Source organism: Oncorhynchus tshawytscha, linkage group LG03 (assembly GCF_018296145.1).
Source record: "Oncorhynchus tshawytscha isolate Ot180627B linkage group LG03, Otsh_v2.0, whole genome shotgun sequence".
NCBI classification, from domain to species: Eukaryota; Metazoa; Chordata; class Actinopteri; order Salmoniformes; family Salmonidae; genus Oncorhynchus; species Oncorhynchus tshawytscha.
Window position 1 is genome coordinate 20,630,159 of NC_056431.1, and position 18,348 is coordinate 20,648,506.

At 40.9% G+C, this 18,348-nt stretch overlaps 2 protein-coding genes across 4 annotated transcripts in view; both read left to right on the top strand.

Annotated features, from left to right (window-relative positions):
• Positions 1 to 5,129, top strand: part of ube2e2 (ubiquitin-conjugating enzyme E2E 2) — a 31,986-nt gene extending 26,857 nt beyond the window's left edge. For both annotated transcript variants that reach the window (XM_024396029.2, XM_042311852.1), the window contains exons 4-6: positions 2,302 to 2,434; positions 3,780 to 3,927; positions 4,393 to 5,129. In XM_024396029.2, coding sequence (XP_024251797.1) covers positions 2,302 to 2,434; positions 3,780 to 3,927; positions 4,393 to 4,490 — 379 coding nt within the window. In that variant the 3' untranslated portion in view covers positions 4,491 to 5,129. The remainder of the gene's footprint in view (positions 1 to 2,301; positions 2,435 to 3,779; positions 3,928 to 4,392) is intronic.
• Positions 5,130 to 5,530: 401 nt separating this feature from the next.
• Positions 5,531 to 15,044, top strand: LOC112229904 (ubiquitin-conjugating enzyme E2 E1). 2 transcript variants are annotated; one of them, XM_042311858.1, is made up of 6 exons: positions 5,531 to 5,653; positions 7,056 to 7,230; positions 7,441 to 7,509; positions 11,504 to 11,636; positions 14,251 to 14,398; positions 14,815 to 15,044. In XM_042311858.1, exons 2-6 carry the CDS (start codon positions 7,085 to 7,087, stop codon positions 14,910 to 14,912), a joined length of 594 nt encoding a protein of 197 aa, XP_042167792.1. In that variant the 5' UTR covers positions 5,531 to 5,653; positions 7,056 to 7,084; the 3' UTR covers positions 14,913 to 15,044. The 2 variants fall into 2 exon arrangements, with proteins under 2 accessions (XP_042167792.1, XP_024251810.1); XM_024396042.2 differs by having other exon boundaries at positions 7,459 to 7,509.
• Positions 15,045 to 18,348: the final 3,304 nt, after the last annotated feature.

Sequence of the window (18,348 nt, forward strand, 5' to 3'; positions counted from 1 at the left end):
AAAATTGCAATCCTTTGACTAGCATTAAAATCATTGTGCATTTTAAAGTGGTTCAGTAATGATTACTTATACCCCTTGCACAGTTTTGGGCATGGTGAATAGGATCTGCTATAAAACATCTCTATTCGTCCCATGACCAAAGCAGGATGTAAGGGTGAGCAGAATCTCCCTTGACACCTAAACCTGGCCATTCAGGATGCTGATTCAGTCGATATCCTTAATCTAGACAGCCTCTCTCTGTCTCAGTCCGATGCTGTGGCCTCGGCCCTGCTCTCCCACTCCACTGTTCTAATGAGACACTGTCAGTCAGGTCCTGAATGCTTAGGCAGCCTCCACAAAGCACTGCAATCCCTGCTGCTGGGGTGGGGGGGTGGTTGCCGGGCAACCTACAGTCGTGGCATGTACTTTAAACTATTGACTTAGCCTTTACCCAGAGGTCCGTGTGTTGTCAGATCTACACAGAGGTGGTGTAGAGTGGATCCTCTGCCATGCTGTCTCGTCTATCTCATCTGGGCTGGAAAGTGATCGGCCTCAAAGGACATGAAAGAGTCCCTGTATCTGTGCTGCTTTGAAAAGGATCACACATCTGGCACAGTGGGAGGTATTTATTTTTTATTATTGCATCAAGCTACAATGAGTTTTTCACCTTGAATCATGTTTTATGTAGGCGCTTGATTTAAATTAGATTTTTTTTCTGTGAGTATTGAAAAGGAAATTGCCTACAGCTAAAGTGTGCGTTCAAAATGGCACACTGTAACAAAACCATTTACAACGGAAAATGAAAACCAGTAGTTCTCGTTGTATAATTTCACATACAACCTTCCCATTTTACTAATCTTTCTTCCGTTCCGGGCCTTATGAATATGACCCATTAAATTAGCAGATTACCTCTGGTGCAGGGATGTGTAGATGAGTAAATAACTTCTTCCCCCACCCAAATAAAAACAATTCTCCCTGTGTCTGGTTGCAACTCATTTTCACCATGAACAGTGCAGTGGTTACCTCACCCACCTAAGCAACATCAGAACATTTCTTCAGTACAGATTCATTACAGCTAGCTATTAATAGGCCACATCTGCCCTGTTGCAATGCACTGACAATGAATATTTCCCAATATGGTCTCCAGATGATATGCTTAAGTCATTTCCAAATCATACCAGTATAAAACAGATTTCCTTTGTGCCTCATCAAGATAAGTCCATATTTGCATTGCTCTTATGGGCACAAAACAGCTATTGAAAAATATTCAAGTCCCTTAACTAATTAAAGAACGCTTCGAATAGTTGCTTTAGAAAAATAAATAGTATAAGATGAAATCTGAATGTGTTGACACTACAGGAAAGAGGAAGTGTCTCGTCCTTTCATTCTATTTGTGGAGACTGATCCATTCTCATGGGCATGCACTGAGTCAGACACTTGTTTGATACTCAAGTCGCGCTATTTGAGGTTATTATGTTGTGGAGAAAGCAGAACTTGCTAGTCATTTCATTCTGACATGGCCACCTGGAAACGTCAGTCACAGATTATTGGTGCTTGTCAAGATGAACAAAGCGATTGGTGACTTTGCTAGTCATGCATTTTCTGTGCTGCTGCAATCCTGCTCCCAATCTGTCTAAGTATGTGTGAGCATCTGTGTGAGCAGTCGTCGTCGTGTGTGTGTGTGCTCTTGTGTACCTGTGGGTTTGGTCGATGTTAAAGTTCATGTACAGTAATGACATGAAATCTGAGGAATTGCTCATTTGTCCTGGGATTTCTGATCTGGTCGGTGTTCAAGACAGTCTTCTGTTGGGGGAGGGTGGAGACTTAATATGGAAATTACATTAATTACCAGACTATCCAACAGATGTGTAGTTATGTTGAGTGGGGTGAGGGTCACATCTAATAAAGGACCTTCAAGATACAATTACATTTTTGTGTATATATTGTATGAATTGACATAGCTAAATTGTTCTCTATTTGTGAAATGATAATCCAACTAACAAACTGTTTATTTCAATGGATGGATGATCATATTAGCCTTTGAATGTTGCACATTTTGGGGCGTTTAAGAATGTTTCAGATTTTCTTTGGTAGCACAACCTAGATAGCTTGAGTGATAATCATTGAACAGAACTAAAACTCAGGCTAAAAGTACAAACTGAGAATCTCAAATCTCTGCTTCATTAACTCGTCAGAAACTAGCATTTCCTCCTCTCTTGCTCACTTGGACTCAGACTGTCTACTCTAGGCTACTCTGTCAGTAGCCGGTTGTCAATCCCAATGCCCTGAGTTGCTTAACATATTGACATGTTTCTGTTTCAGCGCTGGCCCCAAAGGAGACAACATCTATGAGTGGAGGTCAACCATCCTGGGACCACCAGGCTCTGTTTACGAGGGAGGGGTCTTTTTCCTGGACATCGCCTTCACACCTGACTACCCCTTCAAGCCACCCAAGGTCAGCACCCACCACCACACTGTGACCACAAATGGTTTATAGCTTTAGTGCCATTGTGCTGCTCTCTTCCTGTGTGGAGAACTCTTGCTTTAATGTAATTTCAACAGCTAACATGATTTTCTGGAAATCTGGTGTGCTCCGCCAAGCCTTTACCAGTTCACTGTTCATATTTTCAATTCATTCTTTATTAGCCTTTTCATGAAACGTACCCTGTGGAGTATTTTCGGTTGTTGAGTGGATGTCATTATCATTGTATGAAATGTGCTTTTGGATATCTCTTTGCTTCTTATAACCCAATTTCCCTCTCACTGGCTTTCATTTTGAGTTCTGACTCTCTCTCAGTTTCCTCCCACCTTCTTTCATTCTTTCTTTTTGTCTCTGTTTCTCTCTGAGCTGTGTAAGAACCGGCTCTGCTGTTTGACAGCAGACTCAAACAAATCCACAGGCTCTGCTCAGTGTAGCCAGAGGGCTCAAGTGTTTTGTCCCACTGTGATCTGTAGCCAGTCCTTCCGTCACTATAGCACAGGATACATGCTCCATTGGAGTTTTGCTGTATACTATAGACTCTTACCATAGCTTTTTTCAAGCCCCTAACTGAAACTCCAGTTTGACAAGCTTGTTGGACAGATTGGAAGTATAAGATTCAGTTGTTAGGGTTAGTGGGGCAGAGTGCACCATTGTGGGGTTATTTATAATGAATGTCCTGTTCTGTGTGTTCAGAATGCCAAGGCTCATTAGAAGTTTCCTCTGCAAGGTCAGGGTCAGTCTGTCCAGATGTTGGTGATTGGAGGACTGGGCTGGTGTCAGGTGTCAGGCCTAAACAGATGTCAGACTCACGGTCAATCAGAAACATGATAGTAAACTTAACAGGGATGTTTGTGTGGATGATTCTTGTACAAAGGTTTGACGTCAGCACATTTGAAACCAAATAAAGTAATTTTGACCCCTTATTTGAATCCCTGTTAAAGTCTTATGGGAATGATTGTTTTCCTCTCAAACTAATATATGTAATGGTTATAGCGAGATTAGAGATGGGCATGGGTTTTTTCTGGGGGCATTTCATGACAATTATACATATTTTCTGCATATTGGTAAATGCACCATGCTGCCCCCTGTTGGCTATATTAAAGCCTAAGGGAAATTAGAAGGCATATGAAAATTCTGGTATTTTGTTATGGTATATCGAAGGTCTGCAGCCGTGTTATAAGGGTTGTCACCATCTACTCAATGAAGAAATTACACATACTGCTACTTTATTTTGTCCAATTCAGACTATTCTACTGTCAGTATTGCTGCTGAACCAGGGTTCTAAACTATAAATGCTGTATTTTCCTGTACTTACCAGGTAACGTTTCGGACAAGGATCTACCACTGTAACATCAACAGTCAGGGGGTGATCTGTCTGGACATCCTGAAGGACAACTGGAGCCCCGCCCTCACCATCTCCAAGGTGCTGCTGTCCATCTGCTCTCTGCTCACAGACTGTAACCCAGGTAAGAGACCCGTCAATGTCCACATCAGGATCTGCAGTGTTCTCATTTCAGCTGGTGATTCATGACTGATTTTAAATGACATTTGAGTTTACACTATCTACACACACAGATAGCGATAGTGTAAACTCACCGCATGAAGCATTATCACCATCTCTGTGTGTAAATAATGTAAACTCACAGCATGAAACATCTATACACAGAGATGGTGATAATGTTTCATTGATAACTGTCTGCAGCTCTACTAGCAGAGTTCTAGCGTTCCCTTCCCCAGGGACAGTAGCTCCGTTGCTGTTGAACCTGTTGATGGATTTAAAATGATCTTTAAAAAAAAAAGTCCTTATTCATATTTTAATACAATGTAATAATATGCTCTAAACTCTCTCTGGGTCCAAAAACCCAACACCTGTGAAATGCTATTCATTAATGCATGCTCTGATCTGCATCCTATTCCTTTTGTCATTGCAGCGGACCCTCTGGTGGGGAGCATTGCCACACAATACCTGACCAACAGAACGGAACATGACAGAATAGCCAAGCAGTGGACGAAGAGATACGCCACATAGATCCCCATCTGACTTTTCCACTGCCCCCCTCCTGTACCTCTCTACCTCTCTCCCCAGCCTTTCAAAGCACACTCACTAAGTGCAACGGTATACCTGTAATCCTCCCCCCTAAACTTTGTATCTACCTTTTATTTGTAAAGAACTGTCCTTTGTTCCTTGTTGACTTGAAAGCTTCTTTTTTTTATATACAAAGAGTAGATTGGGATTTTATTTTCCAATATCTGAATGTTGGAATTGTATTGAAAAAATACTATTATTCTGATGAGTATTGTCCCTCAACTATACAGTAGGTATCCTTGTTTTCATAGTGGCTCCAGGAACAAAATGCAGATTATATACTCTTTTTACTGTACCCTAGGTTCTTTTGTGTTTTTTAATTTCCTATTCCAGTCATCAATGTTATCTGCATGGAACAGGAGGAAGATTTGCATCAAATGACATGTCATGCTCTTCTGCGCTCTTTGGTTTTGTTTGTACTGTATGTATTTTTTCAAACGCTTTTGAGGCAGACCACAGAAATATAGGTCTGCTTGTGAAAGAGGCAGGACTTGTACATTTACTGGCTACTCTGGCATGGCAGGGTGGTTTGTTATGACTTGTATTAATGAAGCACCCAATAAAACACTGGTTGGCTTGTGACTATACTCTCTGTTCTGTAACTGTGAACCCTCTGTGGTCTGTGACAGGTGTTAAAAGGATCATCTCTGGACCTATCAGTCTTCTGCCTCATGACTGACTGACACACATTGCCACTGCCTGTGCATATAATGAACTCTGGGGAATCCAGGGAATCAGTGAAACCAGGGTAAAATAGACTACAGCAGAACAAACTGCATTAAAGGTCTAGGTTAGAGGTGGGCATGAACCATAGACCATATATGAACCTCTCTCTCACCCTGACTTGGTAACACCATATTCAGTGATACTCCACATTCTATATTGGCCCTCATCCGACAAGTGCCTTTTCGTGCATCTTTTTTAAATGTATGATATCAAAATGTCATATCAGTCTACCATGACCTAATATTGAATGATCCTTATGCGCGGATATACTGTCATCATAGTGAGTGCGCGATATGATTCCACTGCACCCGCGGCACTTCCGTTCCACAGAAGTCGATACACACGAGCTCAGGCAGTGGGGAGATCCAGACACAAAGGAGGTAATTTGCTACTTCGCTAACGTTACTTTTAATATTGAATAGGTCTCATGATTTATAAAATACATTGACGTTCAATGAGTGTATTCAACTTGTTTTCTATTGGAAAAGACGGCTAGTTAACGACTCGACAGACACATTTGTGGTGACACTGCCTGGCTCAGGAAATAAATCTAACGTTAGCTAGCTCAAGCTAGTAATGTTAGTAGCTAAGCTAGCTTCACTGTATGGTGTAACGTTGTTTGCCTTATAGCTAGATAGCCAACTAACGTTAGCTAAGTTAAATATCTCAGAACGTTGAAAGGTTGAGGTGGGCGTCAACTTTCATGTAACTACAATATTTTGCGAACTTTGGCTACGGTCTGGGCAGTCAAACGGTCGGCTAATAAGGAGGGGGCGAGGAAATCAGGTCGGCCGTTTGTGACTAGCGTTAACTAGCTAGCTAGATGGTTATGCTAGCCAGCTGTTAATGTCCACATAGTTAACCAAACCTAGTCCAACCAGCTTGACTTGGCACAAGCAGTTGCAAACACAAACTCAATTTGTTCCTCTGGGCGCTTGTATTATTAGCTGACGGTAAATTAGCTACATTTTTACATATCATTCATGATCTATTACATTTTGGGAATAATGGAGGCTTGCCATATCAGGGCTGGCCAACATTGTTTGCGCAACCATCCATAATCACAATATTATTGCCAGGGGGTGGCAGCTAGCCAGTTACTTCTATTTCAACTGAGCACTAGCCAAGCAGCAAGCAGTATGGGACTCCCTAACCCAGTGGTTCCCAACCAGGGGTACTTTGCCTATCCACAGAGGGTACTTGAAGACTCATGAGACCATAGGCCTGCTGGTAAAATGCACATGAGGGGGTACTCTGGGTAGAGCAAAATTCTGTTGGTGGTACAGTGACCGAAAAAGGTTGGAAACCACTGCCGTAACCTAACGTAGCAGGTGTAAAAGTTGAATAAACTGTATCCCTGAAAAGCAGATGCATCAGGTTGTTGGCATCTCCGCTAAGCCTAGAGACTCCCTAAAAACATGCCACCTCAATACAGCTATGACCGGAAGTGACTTTTCCTAGCAGGTTAGGAAAGCATTTTCACTAAACCTTTTCCTAACCTTAACCTAATTCTCCTAACCAGCTGCCTTAATTCTCCTAACTTGCTGCGTACATTCTCCTAACCTGCTATGAAAAAGTCACTGGTCGTAGCTGTGTTGAAGTGGCTTGTTTTTAGGTTATCTCAGCAAGCTATGTTGAGGTAGCTGTTTTTTCCTAGAATGTCTAACGTGCTCTGTCATAACTGTAACGTAACTTCATTTTGCAAATAGCTGGAAAGCAATTTCATTTGTCAAAGCTACTGTTTTTTTGTTCTTCAACTGCTGCATCACAATCGCATTGTAGGTTCCTGCTAATTTCTTGTCCAAACCGGTATGTCGGATGAGGAGTCGCGTGTCAGCACCAGCTCTTCATCTTCTTCCTCCAATCAAAACAAACCGAAGGACACACCTTGCAAGAAACGGGAGAGCAAAGCCAGTATGAGCAAGACCTCCAAGCTGCTATCCACCAGCGCGAAGAGGTAACACCCAAACCTCATGAAATATTGTCTGGTTGTCACACACAACACCAACAAAGTGACATTTAGTCAGAGGGGTAGGTTAATCTCCTAGATGATATTCTCTGTACTTTATTTGTGTTTCAAAATATTCTAGCCTCACTGTATTCGACCATGGCTGAGAAAACAAAGATGTGTAAAGATACGGCTGGGCAATCAATGATTGATCTGAAGGCATGTTTGTTTCTGCAGGATTCAGAAAGAGCTGGCAGATATCACGCTGGACCCTCCGCCAAACTGCAGGTTGGTTTTATTTGAGCTCATCTTCTCTGTTCTAATCCATCCACAGTCTTTCGTATTGCCATGGTCAATACCTACATGCGACTCCAAACAATAATGATTTGACCACTTATTCATAAAGGCTTGCATTACTTTCTGATTTTTATCATGTTGTCCCATATGCTGATAAAATAAAGCTGCACCTTCTATTTTGATCAAAATGTTTAGACTTGAAATGCAAGGCTAGATTAAGATGGTGGGAAAAAAGGTGTTTCGAAATCAACCGAGTATGATTTTTCGATACCGATTTATTGGAGGACCAAAAAAAGCTGATACCGATTAATCGGACAATTTTTCTATATATATTTGTAATAATGACAATTATACAATACTGAAAGGACAATAATTTAATATAATACATTAAATCTATTCTATTAGTCTCAAATCTATTAGTCTCAAATAAATAATACAACAACAGTGTTGGAGAAGAAAGTAAAAGTCCAATGTAAAAATAAACATTGAAGTTCCTTGCTCAGAACATAAAGTAAAAAATAAAAAACGTTTTAACTTCTTATGGCTGCAGGGGCAGTATTGAGTAGCTTGGATGAAACGTGCCCAGAGGAAACTGCCTGCTCCTCAGTCCCAGTGGCTAATATATGCATAGTATTATTAGTATTGGATAGAAAACACTCTGAAGTTTCTAAAACTTTGAATGATGTCTGTGAGTATAACAGAACTCATATGGCAGGCAAAAACCTGAGAAGAAATCCAAACCGGAAGTGGGAAATCTGAGGTTGGTCGATTTTCAACCCTGCCCCTATTGAATACACAGTGGGATATTGGTTATTTTTCACTTCCTAAGGCTTCCACTAGATGTCAACCATCTTTAGAAACTTGTTTGAGGATTCTACTGTGAAGTGGTACCGAATGAGAGAGGAATGAGTCAGAGGTCTGCCAGCAGTCACGTGCTGGTCACGCGCATTTCACATGAGAGGTAGCTGCGTTCCTTTGCTTTTCTGAAGACACAGGAATTCTCCGGTTGGAATATTATTGACGTTTTATGTTAAAAACATCCTAAAGATTGATTCCATACATCGTCTGACATGTTTCTACGGACAGTAACTGAACGTTTTGACATTTAGTCTGCAACTAGGGAACGCGCTTCATGACTTTGGATTTGTTTACCAAACGTGCTAACAAAAGTAGCTCTTTGGACAAAAAGGATGGACATTATCGAACAAATCAAACATTTAATGTGGAACTGGGATTCCTGGGAGTGCATTCTGATGAAGATCATCAAAGGTAAGTGAATATTTATAATGCTATTTATGACTAATGTTGACTACCCAATATGGCGGATATCTTTTTGGCTGCTTTGTAGTCTGAAAGCGGTACTCAGATTATTGCATGGTTTGCTTTTTCTGTAAACAATTTTTGAAATCTGACACAGCGGTTGCATTAAGGAGAAGTGTATCTATATTTCCATGTCTAACAATTGTATTTTCGTCGTCATTTATAATGAGTATTTCTGTAAAATTATGTGGCTCTCTGCAATATCACCGGATGTTTTTGCAACTAGTGAACATAACGCATCAATATATACTGAGATTTTTAAAATATAAATATGCACTTTATCGAACAAAACATACATGTATTGTGTAACATCAAGTCCTATGAGTGTCATCTGATGAAGATCATCAAAGGTTAGTGATTAATTTTATCTCTTTGTGCTTTTTGTGACTCCTCTCTTTGGCAGGAAAAATGGCTGTGTTTTTCTGTGGCTTGGCTCTGACCTAACATAATCATTTGTGGTGCTTTCGCTGTAAAGCCTATTTGAAATCGGACACTTTGGTGGGATTAACAACAAGATTACCTTTAAAATGCTATAAGATGTATGTTTGAGGAATTTTAATTATAAGATTTCTGTTTGAATTTGGCGCTTTGCACTTTCACTGGCTGTTGTCATATCAATCCCGTTAACGGGATTGCAGCCCTAAGAAGTTTTAAGTTCCTTGCTCAGAACATATGAAAGCTGGTGGTTCAATACTCCCAGTTAAGAAGTTTTAGGTTGTAGTTATAGGAATTATGCCGTGTCGACTATTTCTCTCTATACCATTTTGTATTTCATATACCTTGGACTATTGAATGTTCTAATAAGCACTTTAGTATTGCCAGCCTAATCTCAGGAGTTGATAGGCTTGAAGTCATAAACAGCGCTATGAATCAAGCATTGCTAAGAGCTGCTGGCAAACGCAGTAAAGTTTGAATGAATGCTTATGAGCCTGTTGCTGCCTACCACCGCTCAGACTGCTCTATCAAATTATAATATAATAAACATAGAAAGACGAGCTGTTTGTCATTAATATGGTCAAATACAGAAACTATCATTTCGAAAACAAAAAGTTTATTCTTTCAGTGAAATACGGAATCGTTCTGTATTTTAATGAATGGGTGGCATCCATAAGTCTAAATATTGCTGTTACATTGCACAACCTTCAATGTTATGTCATACTTGTGTAAAAGACTGGCAAATTAGTTCGCAACGAGCCAGGCGGCCCAAGCTGTTGCATATACCCTGACTCTGCATGCAATGAACGCAAGAGAAGTGACACAATTTCCCTAGTTAATATTGCCTGCTAACATTAATTTCTTTTAACTAAATATGCAGGTTAAAAAAATATATACTTCTATGTGTTGATTTTAAGAAAGGCATTGATGTTAGGTTAAGTACAATCGTGCACCGATTGTGCTTTTTCATCGAATGCACTTTTGTTAAATCACCCATTTGGCGAAGTAGGCTGCGATTCGATGATAAATTAACAGGCACTGCATTGATTATATGCAACGCAGGACAAGCTAGTTAACTACACATGGTTTATGATATTACTAGGTTAACTAGTGATTATGTGAAGATTGATTGTTTTTTTATAAGATAAGTTTAATGCTAGCTAGCAACTTACCGTGGCTGCTTGCTGCACTCACGTAACAGGTGGTCAGCCTGCCACGCTGTCTCCTCGTGGAATGCAATGTAATCGGCCATAATTGGTCTCCAAAAATGCCGATTTACTGATTTGTTATGAAAAATTTTAATCGGCCATGCCAATTAATTGGTCGACCTCTATTAGAAATCTACATGAAGCTGAATTTTACATCTTCCACGTTATATTGGATCAGCCTTGTAGTCATCACTCCCTAGATAATTCCCACGACATGTTCAGCATGTACCAAGGATAAAGGCTGATCTGCTCTGAGGAAATCAATATGGGTCATGATACAGAGGCACGTCATCAGGGATTGGTTGTGAATGGAGGCTTCTTCTTTGACGCTTGAGAGAAAATGTACTGTTCTCTCAATCAACATAAAGCTGTGTGGTCACCAAGCGAGTGTAACCCCAAGGGATAATAGGCTCTAAACAGTTTGACAGACATTTTTTTTTGCAGGTGCAGTAGTGTAAAGGGACAATCGATTCATCCATTTTGGGACTTCTGAATTAATTACATGTACCCATAACTTATTCTATAACCTTATCAGCTTAGTTCAACTGTTGTACCCCATCAGAACCCAAAATATATACGGTTGTTTCACTCCAATGGTTGTAAACAAAGTAAATGTTAACCATGTTTTGAGGCTATATAGTGATTGTTAAAACTATAATTTTGAAATCTTGTATGGTCAGTCTCAGCATCCATTGCTCTGTCTATGAATTTGAGTGGTTACATTTCTCTAGCCCTTTTAACTTTTTATTTAAACGGGTGGGGAGAATGCTTTGTCATTTTTGCAACTGCTGATTTGCAGCTTTAAGTTATCTGTCCCTTGTGGCAATGAGACAAGTACACACACATAAGTGACCTGAGCCATAACAATAACAAAGAACGCTGTCTGGTTTACACCAATTAGGGAGACTGTTCTCCTTTGGTTTACCTGGTGGGTAACGACAAAGGAGTGGGCTATAGCACTTACAGATCTGTGACCAGGCTAATAGTTTAAAATAATCTGTAACTTTCTCATTTAATACCAGCGCTGGTCCCAAAGGAGACAACATCTATGAGTGGAGGTCAACCATCCTGGGACCACCGGGCTCTGTTTACGAGGGAGGGGTCTTTTTCCTGGACATCGCCTTCACACCTGACTATCCCTTCAAACCACCCAAGGTACTAGGCAATCGTCAGCTTCCAGTCACTACTTACTCTCTACAAAACAGTCATCTTGGTTTAGTCCCGCGCAATGAATGGGACAGATTTTCTTAGTATTAATTTGCTTGTTCTTCAAGGTATACACAGCAAAAAATGCGACCGGCGATGACGACCGTGTTTCTGTTATATTACGCTGCTGCTAAATTGTTACCGCCACAGCAAAAAACGAGACTCACTTTCCAGATGCTAGAGAGCTATTTACATGTGTGCCTCTGTTTGTGCGTATTGTGTGTGTGCGAGTCGGGTCATTTCCAGAGAAGGAGGAGAGACAGGTAGCCTATGCAATTTGATACACAACAGCAACACAAACTAAATAGACAATTTGAAACATAGCTTGTAGCTTGGCTAGTTAGCTCACTAGTTAAATTTTCTGTTCTAAGTTTAATTCCATGTGCTAAAAACGAATCCAAACGTTTCATAAAAATTTGCTAAAATGAAATTCTATTATATTTGGATTGTTTTGTCACATTTGATAATTTCATTACAATATGGAATTTCTCTTTAAGAAAGGTGAAATGAGGATGACTGAATTTCCTCCCGTTTCTAGAACACAGCAGGCAGCATATCTACAGTACTTACCATCCCTGCGGTTTGACAGGTTTTCCCTGTTAACATGTGGAAGTACTCTCATTAACCAACAGAGGGCATTTGACACCTCCACTTGGGTGCCAGAACAGTCTATGGATGTGATTTTCTTTCACAGTTAGATATTTTCTGCCTTGTGTGTTTAAATGATTATGTGAATATTGGTTAGTCCCATATTGCTCCTCAGTAGTTGACGCTTGAATTAAGTCCAGGACGATACCAGTATCACAATTTTGAAAAAATGGCAAAAATGAAAACACGAAGTAGACCAAACTCTTTGGTCCTTTAAAGCCTGTTGTATAGAGCCTCCCGAGTGGCGAGCGGTCTAAGGCACTGCATCTCAGTGTTTGGTTCCCAGGCTGCGTCACAACTGGCCAGGACCAGGAGTCCCATAGGGCGGTGCACAATTGGCCCATCGTTGTCCGGGTTGGGGAGGGATTGGCAAGGGGGGGGTTTTACTTGGCTCATCGTGCTCTACTGACTCCTTGTGGTGGGCAGTGCACCTGCAGGCTGACTTCGGTCGTAAGTTGAACTGTGTTTCCTTCCGACACATTGATGCAGCTGGCTTCCCGGTTAAGTAGGCGGGTGTTAAGAAGCAAGGTTTGGTTGGTCATGTTTTGGAGGACGCATGATTTGACCTTCGCCTCTCCTGAGCCCGTTGGGGAGTAGCAGCGATGAGACAAGATCGTAATATCACAATTACAAACAAAAAAATGACGAATAAACCTGCTGTATGTAAAAAAATTGTGATGTAGCTTGAAAAATAAGTGACTGGATAACAACGAAATGATGTTTGTTTCCAACATTAGAGCTGTTTTGATAAAGAAGTAAAATCTGCTTTGTTTTGCGTCCTTGCCACAATACTAACAAGTATTGCGATACTGGTATCATTCCGGCCCTACATGTATTGTCTTTTGCCCCAATAAATGTTGATCCACTTTAATAAATAACTATACTGAACAAAAATATAAACGCAGCATGCAACAACTTCAATGATTTTATTGAGTTACAGTTCATACAAGGAAATCAGTCAATTGAAATAAAATCATTAGGCCTTCATCTATGAATTTCACATGACTGGGCAAGGGCACAGCCAATCAGAATAGGTTTTTCCCCACAAAGGGCTTTATTAGAGACAGAAATTCTTCTGTTTCATCAGCTGTCCTGGTGGCTGGTCTCAAACAATCCCGCAGGGCTCCCGAGTGGCGCAGCGGTCTAAGGCACTGCGTCTCAGTGCTAGAGGCGTCCCTATAGACAGCCTGGTTCGAATCCAGGCTGTATCACAACCGGCCGTGATTGGGAGTCCCATAGGGTGGCGCACAATTGGCCCAGCGTCGTCTGGGTTTGGCCGGTGTAGGCTGTCATTGTAAATAAGAATTTGTTCTTAACTGACTTGCCTAGTTTAAAAAAATAAGGATTTAAGAGGCAGGATGTGGAGGCCCTGGGCTGGCATGGTTACATGTGGTCTGCGGTTGTGAGGCCAGTTGGACATACTGCCAAATTCTCTAAAATGACATTGGAGGCAGTTTATGGTAGATAAATGAACATTTAATGCTCTGGTGGATATTCCTGCAGTCAGCAGGCTAATTGCACACTCCCTCAAAATGTATTTGTGGTGTGCAGTTTTGTCACACAACATTTTAGAGTGGTCCTTTATTGTCCCCAGCAGAAGGTGCGCCTGTGTAATGATCATGCTGTTCAATCAGCTTCTTGATATGCCACACCTGTCAGGTGGATTGATTATCTTGACAAAGGAGTAATGCTCACTAACAGGGATGAAAAGCAATTTGTACACAAAATAAGCTTTTTGTCCATATGGAAAATGTGTGGGATCTTTTATTTCACCTCATGAAACATGGGACCAACACTTTACATGTTGCGTTTTATATTTTTGTTCTGTATAGATTTTGATCTGGAGTCTCTAGCCTTGTTATTATGTTTAATATGCACATGGCATGTATGTTTTCTACTTTTGTTTTTCCTCAAGGTAACGTTTCGGACAAGGATCTACCACTGTAACATCAACAGTCAGGGGGTGATCTGTCTGGACATCCTGAAGGACAACTGGAGCCCCGCCCTCACCATCTCCAAGGTGCTGCTGTCCATCTGCTCTCTGCTCACAGACTGTAACCCAGGTAAGATATCCATCGGGGAGCCTAATTGGCTTCCTTGTCCCCATTTACTTGTTTCTCTTCAGATCTGCATCTGTCCCAGGCTGGAAATATGATACCAGAACAAATATGAGTATTCCTGACTCGAGAATGGTCAAATTGAATCTGCAGGTAACATGGTAAATAGCAAATACCTGTCCATTTCTTTGGTGTCATTTTGTGCTCAGTATGGATTACTTTTAAAAAAAGTTATGGGTATCACTTTGAGGCCCACACAATGCCTTATATTGCATGTATAATTCCTTATGATACCACTACAAGCTGGCATAACTCATAAGTAGTTATAAAATGCTTATAATTCATCACTTGGAGCAAAGTAATTGCTTCAAGATTCACCACCCTCTAACTGTAATTTCCCTCATGTTGATTTTCACTTTCAGCTGATCCCCTGGTTGGAAGCATAGCCACCCAGTACACGACAAACAGAGCCGAGCATGACAGAACAGCCAAACAGTGGACGAAGCGGTACGCCACATAGGCCCATAGAGCACAGCCGTGTGGGGGGGGATTTCTATTTCAGATTTTTAGTACTTTATTGTCTGGTATATTTTTTGGTTCCTGATTTAAGTTATCTGTGCAGATATGGAAATAAAGAAAAACAATGAAACTATATGTAATGTCATGTTTTATTACTCTCCGTAGGATATTCCACTGCTTAGCCTATTGCTAATCTCCTGAAATATAGTAGGCTGTCTCTCAAATGAAATGCAGAAACAGTGCCATTAAAAGCATGGATTTCACCTTTTAATATGGAACTACAGTACAGTTGTACCACAATAGCCACGAAATCTAAGTACTCCTTTACACAGTTCTCTTGTCCATGTCTTACTTTTAATAGCATTTAGTCATTGCATTATAACATGGTAATCTCTCACTTGAAAAGCCAATGGAATTTGGTGCTAAAGGAACAGTGCAAGCTCATATACATACCGAGTGTGCTTGGTTATGGTCAGATGAAGGAATAGTGATAAATTGCCTCTACTGCAGTGTATTCAAGAAGTATTCAGACCCCTTAACTTTTTCCACATTTTGTTACAGCCTTATTCTAAAAGGGATTACATTGTCCCCCCCCCCGTCAATCTACACGTAATACCCCATATTGTCAAAGCAAAACCAGTTTTATATAAAAAATATTTAAACCTTATTTAAAAAAAAAAAAACTCGGTATTCAGACCCTTTACTAGGTACTTTGTTGAAGCACCTTTGACAGTAATTACAGCCTTGATTCTTGGGTATGACGCTACAAGCTTGGCACATGTTTTGGGGGAGTTTCTCCCATCCTTCACTGCAGATCCTCTCAAGCTCTATCAGGTTGGATGGGGAGCATCGCTACACAGCTATTTTCAGGTCTCTAGAGATGTTCTATCAGGTTCAAGTCCGGGCTCTGGCTAGGCAACTCAATTACATTCGGAGACTTGTCCCAAAGCCACTCCTGCATTTTAGGGGCCTTTTGGTATACTCCATGCGGGCTCCCATGTGCCTTTTACTGAGGAGTGGTTTCTGTCTGGCCACTCTACCACAAAGGCCTTATTGGTGGAATTCTGCAGAGATGGTTGTTCTTCTGGAAGGTTCTCCCATCTCCACAGAGGAATCTGGAGCTCTGCCAGTGACCATCGGGTTATTGGTCACCTCCCTGACCAAGGCCCTTCTCCCCAGATTGCTCAGTTTGACTGGACGGACAGTTCTAGGAAGAGTCTTGGGGGTTCCAAACTTTTTCCTTTTTCCATTTAAGAATGATGGAGGCCACTGTGTTCTTGGGGACCTTCAATGCTGCAGACATTATTTGGTACCCTTCCCCAGATCTGTGCCTTGACACAATCCAGTCTCGGAGCTCTGCAGACAATTCCTTCGACCTCATGGCTTGGTTTTTGTTCTGACATGCACCATCATCTGTGGGACCTTTTATATTGACCGGTATGTGCCTTTCCAAATCATGTCCAATCAATTGAATTTACCACAGGTGGACTCCCAGGTTGTAGAAATATCTCAAGGATGATCAATGGAAACAGGATGCATTTTCTTTTGTATAAATTTGCAAAAATGTCAAACAACCTGTTTTGTCATTATGGGGTATTGTGTGTAGATGTATAAGGATAATAAGGCTTTAACGTGACATAATTTGGAAAAAGTGAAGGGGTCTGAATACTTTCTGAATGCACTGTATGTACAACATGCCAATGTGGCTTTGCAGCAGTCCAATAAGTGGCTGTTTTACCCTTCCTAAAGAACAGCTGTTCTAAATGGAACGTGAAATTATTTTAATGAAACTACAGTAACTTTGGGCCCTGAGGTTTAAACCATGAAATGAATAACCGGTATGGCAATATCTCTTGGTTTTGTATTTATTATTTTTGTTGAAAATGGACGTAAGCATTTTAGAAGCGCACTCTGTTGGACAATGTTTTAGATGCTCGGTTGAACAATGATTTTAAGCTGCATGAATATACATAAAAACAATACTTTTACCAAAATATTTACCACTTATGCAGGTCATTCCAATAATAACAACAAATATCTATTTCCATCTCACATGGACCCTAGACAGTCATTTATAGTCCCAAGTACACTCACTCGTCAGTAGTATTAGATCTGGCATTTGATGTTGACAGACTTTTACCTCCACTGTGTGACTTTACTAGAGCAGTAGGTACATGATAGGAATGATACAGGCTTTTGAATGTTGATGACATCAGTGCTCAAATTTGTATACACACAGATTGTGTAACTTTCCAGTAGGGACACAAAGCTTAGCATATTCTAGCATATTCTTTTATTGACATTAATAATAGTAGAACTCCTATGTACCATTAGGAGTTTGTAGTTTTTGAGTTCTATTTCTGAACTATACATATGTTGCATTCCTTCTATACCACCTCGATGTTATCCAATGGAGGATGGATCATCACAATGCGCTGCCTATGGATTCACGTTATGCGAGGCAGTCAACGTGAGTGTCACGAATCCCGTTTCCTGAGTCTGTTTTTTTGCCTGTGTTCTGTCCTGGAGTGTTTTTTCCGGCGTCCTGGAACGCACCCTGTCTGGTTGCCGGGCAATGTAGCCAGTTGGGAGTTCTGATTACCCGCACCTGTATCCCATCAGCTATCTGCACACCTGGTCCTGATCATCATCTCTCCTCTTCATAAGCCCGGACCTGACATCCATTCCCTGCCGGATCGTTAGCCATGAACAGTATGTTGTGCCATAGTATCAGCCTCAAGTTGGATAGAATTTGTTTTGTTGGTTTTTTACGTATTGTTTGCCTTAAACTTACCTCCGTTTGTTCTGTCTTCAGTTACTCACCCGGATCATTTACCCCATTCCCGCCTGGTCGTCGGAGGATTCCGCTTCCCCATTGGATCCACCTATTTACTCCCATCAACTCACCACCGCTGCCCGCTACGCCACCTCGATATATCTACCCATTCACATTCACTTGTAAATAAATACTCACCTTCTTCCTACTCTCCTTGTCCTGGTCTGCTTCTGGGTTCGATTTTGAAGAAACCTGACAGTGAGAGCAGTCCAGAGATTGGCTTGGAGCAGTCCCGATTATGTTTATCATTGTGTTAAAGGTCCAATGCAGCCATTATTTGGTTCTCTATCAAATCATTTCTTGGTAACAATGAAGTATCTTAGTGTGATTGTTTTTCCATTTTAATGGAAGAAACAACAATTAACTTCTCAGAAAATAGCAATTTCTCAAGCAGTAATTTTGCTAGGACTGTTTGGGAGTGGTCTGAGTGGGGAGATGAAAACTAGTTATTGGCAGAGAGGTTTGGAACTCTTGTGTATTAACTAATTTGCCACCTGGTGTTTCCACCAGGAAGGCCAAAACTCCATCCCACCAAAACAGGCTAAAATGTCAGGTGGTCTTTTCAAACAGCTCTTACACTAAAGGGCATGATCATTTTCAT

What these genes read in the sequence shown, in the direction of transcription:
- LOC112229904 (XM_042311858.1), top strand. Translation starts at nt 7,085, where the DNA reads ATGTCGGATGAGGAGTCGCGTGTCAGCACCAGCTCTTCATCTTCTTCC. An exon ending in ATCCCTTCAAACCACCCAAG is followed by an intron (nt 11,637 to 14,250) that starts GTACTAGGCAAT and finishes TTTTTCCTCAAG; the next exon opens with GTAACGTTTCGGACAAGGAT. An exon ending in GCTCACAGACTGTAACCCAG is followed by an intron (nt 14,399 to 14,814) that starts GTAAGATATCCA and finishes TTTCACTTTCAG; the next exon opens with CTGATCCCCTGGTTGGAAGC.